This window comes from Lolium perenne, chromosome 2, assembly GCF_019359855.2.
Source record: "Lolium perenne isolate Kyuss_39 chromosome 2, Kyuss_2.0, whole genome shotgun sequence".
NCBI classification, from domain to species: Eukaryota; Viridiplantae; Streptophyta; class Magnoliopsida; order Poales; family Poaceae; genus Lolium; species Lolium perenne.
This window is the reverse complement of record NC_067245.2, coordinates 310,256,311-310,263,321: the sequence shown is the minus strand read 5'-3', so window position 1 is coordinate 310,263,321 and position 7,011 is coordinate 310,256,311. Positions and strand designations below refer to the sequence as shown.

Below are 7,011 nucleotides of genomic sequence, written 5' to 3'. Positions count from 1 at the left end.
CTTGATGGAGGCACCCGAAAAGGCTAGACTAGGCTCGAGAGGTTGTAGCCGAGAAATCCAAGACGAGCGAGTCGATGTCTTCGGAAGAAACCGGAGCCCCCTTATTCATAGTGGGTGAGAATTTTTTGTGATTCGTGACGCAGACTTGAACATAGCTTGTGCATGAAGTTGTTTCCCCTCGGAGCGTATTTTATATGTAGTGTTAACTCTAATGTGAAAGTATTTTGTGTTTACATCTCCCTCTTGGAGGTTTGACACGACCCCACACCTTACCAAATATCCAGCTGAAAAAGAGAGAGCCCACCTGCAGTGTCACACAACCTCCTGGAACTGCAAGATCTGCATATCACATCTCACCACCGCCCCCCAACAGAGCAGAAGAGGTTGACCCCCGACAAAACCCCAAAGCTCGAGCGCCATGGCCCTCGCCACGACCCCGCTGCTCGCGCCGCTCGCCCTCGCCCCGGCCCCGATCCGCGCCTCCCAGTGCTCCCTCCTCTTCCTGCGCGCCGGCCCTCGCGCCCCCGCCCTCCTCTCGCTCCGCTCCCCGCGCCTCCTCGCCGCCAAGGAGCCCGACCTCGGCGGCGGCGGATCGGAAGGCGGCAGCGGGGGATCTGGGAGCGGGGGCCCGCAGGGGGGTGGAGAGGGGGAAGGGGACGAGGAGGAGGAGAAGATGGGGGAGGGGCTCTCCATGTCGCAGAAGCTCACCCTCGCCTACGCCGCGCTCGTCGGAGGTAAGCGCCGCAACACACACAAGTTCATTGCAGATGCGTTTGGTTTGAATAAACTGCACTAGTTTATCTGTCAACTGCGACCGGTCATTCATCAGTACGAACCATTATTGTCCGCATGATCCTATATTGGCACACAAGTTCGATTTGCCTGATTTGCCTAGAACTTATGACTAATGGCTTAATCTCAGTTCGTTAAACCACACATTTGTATCTTGTCCCTTTTAGGCAAGATTACATCTTTTATGCCCTTGATAATCAAGTTAAAATGGCTTGTTTGACGAGATGCTGATTAAAGTGGACCTGACACTTGTAGAAACCAGTAGTCTAGCTCATCAACACCCCCTTAGCTACTCTGTTCTCTTTGTATCACTATCACGGCAGCAATAAAACTCGGGTGTGCTCAACAAATTGCTAATGAAGAAACATGTTCTGTTTTGGTATGCCACAGGGTGCTCTTCTATCTTATAATGTTAAGTGCTTACTCCCTTAATTACGGGCTTAAAACAACCACAATGTAGGCTATCTCTCCCGGGAATTATGTGCTTACTCCATTATTGTCCGCATGATCATATTGGGACGTAAGTTCGATTTGCCTAGAAGGTCAACTGCGTCACCCTGGCATTTAAACTTACGACTAATGGCTTATTCTCAGTTCGTTAAACCACACATATTTATTGGGTCCCTTTTAGGCAAGATTGCATCTTTTTTGCCCTTGAAATTTAAGTTAAAATGGTTAGTTTGATGAGACTCTGATTAAAATGGACTTGACACTTGTAGAAACCAGTATGCTGGCTCATCAACACCCTCTTAACTACCCTGTTCTCTTTGTATCACTATCTCGGCAGCAATAAAACTGGGGTGTGCTCAACAAATTGCTAATGAAGAAACATGTTCTGTTTTGGTATGCCACAGGGTGCTCTTCTATCTTATAATGTTAAGTGCTTACTCCCTTAATTACGGGCTTAAAACAACCACAATGTAGGCTATCTCTCCCGGGAATTATGTGCTTACTCCATTATTGTCCGCATGATCATATTTGGGCGCAAGTTCGATTTGCCTAGAAGGTCAACTGCATCACCCTGGCATTTGAACTTATGACTAATGGTTTATTCTCAGTTTGTTAAACCACACATTTATTGGGTCCCTTTTTTGGCAAGATTACATCTTTTATGCTCTTGACAATAAATTTAAATTTGCTGGTTTGACGAGGCTCTGATTAAAATGGACCTGACACTTGTAGAAACCAGTAGGCTGGCTCATCAACACCCTCTTAAGTCTTAACTACTCTGTTCCTCCTTGTATCGTGGCACCAATAAAACTGGGATGTGCTTAACAAATTGCAAATGCAGAAACGTGTTCTGTTTCGGTATGCCACATGGTGCTCTTCTATCTTATAGTGTTAAGTGCTTACTCCCTTAATTATGGGCTTAAAAAACAAGCACAATGTAGGTTATCTCTCCTAGGAAGTAGGGTATTATTATTATTCAGATTCCAGGTGGTTGGCTTTATTGAACACGTGGTCTTTTTTGTTGACAACAGAGTAGTAATGTTCTTGCTATTTGATGCCTTCCGTGTTTAGAGTCCCTTTTTCTCAATTACTATTATGTCTTAAACTAGCATAGGGCCACGGACTCCTAACATTATTTGAGCTCCATTAACCATCTCATATGGCTAGGAGGTCGTACAACCTTTTACTGCATTCCATGTGAAGGCTGAAAGTGCACTGATATGCATATAAAATATTGCATTGACTGTTCTTGCCAAGCTGCATCATATATGAGAATTGATTGTTGTGCAACTAATTTCTGTAGCTGGTGGGGTAATGGGGTACATGAAGAGTGGAAGCCAGAAGTCATTGGCTGCAGGAGGCATATCAGCCCTGCTGTTGTTCTTTGTCCATACTCAACTCCCAGTGAGACCTGTCTTTGCATCGTCGATCGGGTTAGGTATGTACTTTCTTTTGCCTAATACATATTTGTTGTGGTCCTTCTCATCCTTGCTTGGGAATCATATCAACATATATTCTTCTCCTAGTTGCTGATGCCCCAATGTTCTTTTGGTTTTGCACCATAGGTATATCGGCTGCATTGCTGACAGTCATGGGATCTCGCTTCAAGAAGTCCGGGAAGATATTCCCAGCGGGTGTCGTGTCCCTTCTTTCCTTTGTCATGGTCGGCGGCTACTTCCATGGGATCTTGCGCAGCTCACATGTGTGATGCAGTCAGTTGCAATTACCATGTGCACTTCTGGGCTTCTGCGGCACTTTTTTTTTGTTTTGTTTCAAAGCACTTGTCGGCAGTTCTTTCTTTTGTGTTCTAGGATCTGTTGGTGGATGATGACTATCATTACCTTGTCGCTGAACTCGTGTTACGCTCGACTAGTGAACAAGCGTGTGATCTAGTGGTGGCGGAAATCAATAATTTGGATGGAACTCTGAGTTGATTCCTGAGTTACCATGGACGCAACTGTATCTATAAAGGAGGTCAAGTAACCATGAAATTGGAGCAATATTTCTTCTTCCCACCACAATAAGGTTAGAATACATGGTTTGCTCAATATCAATCCAACAGGAAAATGACATTTTGTTGATATGATAATTCAATGACGAATACCGCAACACCTGTTCCCTTGCTGGTCTACTGCCTGATGGCTTTACATCGCTAAAGAATCTGTCAAGGACAGTCAAGAACTCTGAATCAAGAAAAGTGCAAAATCAATTGGAAACAGAACGTAGCAAAAGCCAAAGATGTGAATGCAGGTACTATATACGCTACCAGCAGATGCTCCCTTGCATCACTCGCTGTCAAAACTCTTCTCTCGTCAGCTATAGTAACTGATCACTCGTCCCTAACCCTAAATTTACATAGATCATCTCCTCTTTCTCTATCAAAACTCTCCTCTTGTCAACTATAGTAACTGATCACTCGTCCCTAACCCTAAATTTACATAGATCATCTCCTCTTTCTCGTCTCTGTCAACTAGAAAAAAAAGTAAGACCAACTCTAGTGGACCCCTCATTCCGCGGCCCTCAAAATCACGGATAAAGGACATGGTAAACGCAATATAAAGGCTTAAAATGCGATATAAAGGCTTGAAATGTGTCGTGGAGATTAGATCCCGCAAAAGGAGGCGGTAACATAGCATAGTCAGAAATCTATCAATAAAATACCTACTTATCAGCTTTCTATTTATTTTTTACTTTCCCCTATACTCCCCCTTCTTCCCAGCCGTGAATGGCCCAGGAAACCGTGTGCCGGCCACCGGCTGCACACGCTACACACGCTCGCCCGCCCCTTCCTGCCACCGTCCCCTACCTGGCTACCCGCCAGCCGCGTGAGCTCATGAGGAGCATGATTACATGCGATTCGGCTCAATTCAACTGGCGAGGACGACTAGTCAAGGATGGTTGCGTGCTCGGATTCTGGCGACTACGGAGGCGGTCCGGTGCCAGTTAGGCTGAAACTTCCCTCCCGCCAACCATTGATCGGTTTACAAGGCCCTATGGAAAATTGCCTCCCGGAGATCTCAGACGCGAACTGACGGTGTCCTCTAAAAAATTTACAAGCCACTCAAGTTATACAATATCTGTTCTGGTCCATTTTTTCATAAAAACCTTAATAGTTAGTTATTTTTAAAGGTTTACCCAGCTATAAGGGGTTTGCTAGAGTTGCGCTAAGGAAGCGGTCGACAAAAGTGGTCTTGCTTCAATGAAAAGATGTCATAATGGGAACTCGTTTCACTTGATTCGTTCTGTTGCATCCGCACAATTTTCTAAATAAGTTTTCTGTTTCTATTTCGAAAAATAAGATCGAAGTTGTCATGAATAGAGAACAAGATGTGTCGGGTCTAGATCGAGTGACACAAGAGGTGTTGTGATGTGATACTATGGCCTATGGTGGCGGCAGCAGCTCTGCAACACGGTGACATGCCAAAGGCGTGATTGGTAGCGGCGGAAACAACACTCTTTAACAGAGTGACAACCAAGGGCATGATTGGCAGCCCATATCATTTGAAAACAAGCCTTAGGAACCAAAAAAAAAACAAGCAGATTGGTTGCCCGGTCCACACCCAAGTTATAGCCGGTGCGCATCAAAGCACTCCCCAACCAAGCCCAAGGGGAACGCCCGAATCGACATATTCCCCAAAGTCAGACCCGAGAGAGTACAATTTTGAAATGATGTGCCCTCCCGTCGCACGCGTCGAGCAGCGCGGGAGACGGGGCTTAACCCTCTGCCCCATGCATGTCACTCCCATCACCACTCCATTGACACACTCTTCTTTCATTATCACATCCGATCAACCATGCCATGGACGCATCGCCGCCTCCTCCCCCGACGGTTCCGACGACCAAGATCGTGTCCCGGTAGGTAGCTCTTAGTGCTTGTGTTGTGTAGGACTACGAGGCATGCACCCTTCTGAGATCGGAGGTGGTGAGTGACCCGGCAATGGTGTCGACTCTTAATTGGACCTCTCCATGGTTGTTGCTTGGGTTCCATCTGCTAGGCTGCATATGGGAAAATTTGATCCGGCGCCAAGCATCAAATCTCGATGTTGCGCATAGATCAACGCGTTGATGATGGCAGGAGTAGAGATATGGCTCATCCACTGGGGTTCGACCACATGCTGATATTCGCTCACCGCCGCTTCGCTCCTTATCACCTCCCCTCGTTTGCTGCTCTTCATGCACCCTCCATGGCGTCCCTTGGACCCGTTGCTCCAATACCTCTTGCTCCTGCACCAGCAACTCCATCGTCAGTGACACCCGCAATAGTGGCAACCCTCCCCATCAGGCTCCTCACCCTGTTGTAAGTACTCAAAACCCCTTTTTGATTTGGGTGGTTAGGGGCTTTTAGGGGTTTCATAGATCCGTGCTATGTTTCTCTGACTCGTCGATTAGAACTTCCGGTAGTCCATTGAAACGTAAATATGTAGGCTTATATGTAGATTAGGTCACTGACATTTAATATGCATGAATGCATGCGAACATAGCGTGGAGTGGTGATCATCGGCAACGCATGTCAATGGAGTGTGCCTAGTAATTAGCAATGTTTAAAATAGCTGGCTACATGATATAGCCGCGGCCTCCCAAAACAGCTATAGCCCGGCTATAGCCTGGCTATAGCCGGTTATTTAAGGACTTTGACACCTTTTAGCGGTCTAGTTAACCGCACCATGCGGAAAAGGAGTGGAGTGGTGATCACCGGCAGCGCATGTCAATGGAGTGTGCCTAGTAATTAGCATTGTTTAAAATAGCTGGCTACATGATATAGCCGCGGCCTCCCAAAACAGCTATAGCCCGGCTATAGCCCTATTTAAGGACTTTGACACCTTTTAGCGGTCTAGTTAACCGCACCATGATAGCCCGCCAATAGCTGGCTATTTTAAACTATGGTAATTAGTACTAGTCAGGTTACATGGGATGCACCATTGCATCTGATCCTAAACTTAAGTACCATGTTAGTTCTTATTTGTGCCTGTTAGCGCCTGCTTTAGTTATGTTGCTGCTCTGAAAGTCCATGATTGTGCTATCGTAAACTCACCATTTTCGAAAGTGATGAACACATCTTATTGTGGGTGTCTCCATGGTAAGTTTGGCGACAAACAAACAACACTTATCCAGAAACGGAAACTATAGGCAGCCAATCAACTAAGCATCTAAGTTTACACGGGCAACCAAATGAACTCCATTTGGGCCCGTGGCCATACCCCGTAGGGCATGCATCCATGATCCAGGAACTTCAAATTTGGTTCGCCCCAAGATCATGGTCGGACCTCCCGTTGACCTGGCTGGACTGCACTGGGCAAAAAGGAAAGCCACCCGAAATTTTCTCTGTTTCCTCTAAACGCACAGCACACCTGTCTCTCTCCTACAAATACGCTACACCCTGTCTCCCTAGCGCAAACCAAACTCGCCTCTGTCTCCCTCCTCCTCCTCTGCACCCGTCATGGCGGAGTCACCGGAGTTCTACCGCCGTCCTAGCCACCCTGCCTCCTCGCCTCCCAACGAGTACCAACAGCGGACGACGAAGGCGACCACTACTTGCTGCCGTACCCCCAAGGACGCCATGATCTGCTGCCTCGGCGGCACACCAACCTGCCCGCCGGCGCCTGGAAAGCCGCCTGCCTGCCGGAAGCTCTTCTTGGATGCCATCATGGTTGGCTTTGTCGACCTGGAGGGCATCCTCCGGCCGGCAACCGGCCCGTCTAAGTGCAACAAGCGGCGGCGGCCAAACCTGAGCGATCCAGCGATCCAGCGTCCGAGTAGCAGTTGATTTGA

The 7,011-nt window shown here is 47.4% G+C and overlaps 1 protein-coding gene across 1 annotated transcript; it reads left to right on the top strand.

Annotated features, from left to right (window-relative positions):
* Positions 1-342: 342 nt before the first annotated feature.
* Positions 343-3,160, top strand: LOC127336859 (protein FATTY ACID EXPORT 7-like). The gene is made up of 3 exons (XM_051363727.2): positions 343-734; positions 2,546-2,680; positions 2,808-3,160. Exons 1-3 carry the CDS (start codon positions 419-421, stop codon positions 2,948-2,950), a joined length of 594 nt encoding a protein of 197 aa, XP_051219687.1. The 5' UTR covers positions 343-418; the 3' UTR covers positions 2,951-3,160.
* The last annotated feature ends 3,851 nt before the right edge of the window (positions 3,161-7,011 follow it).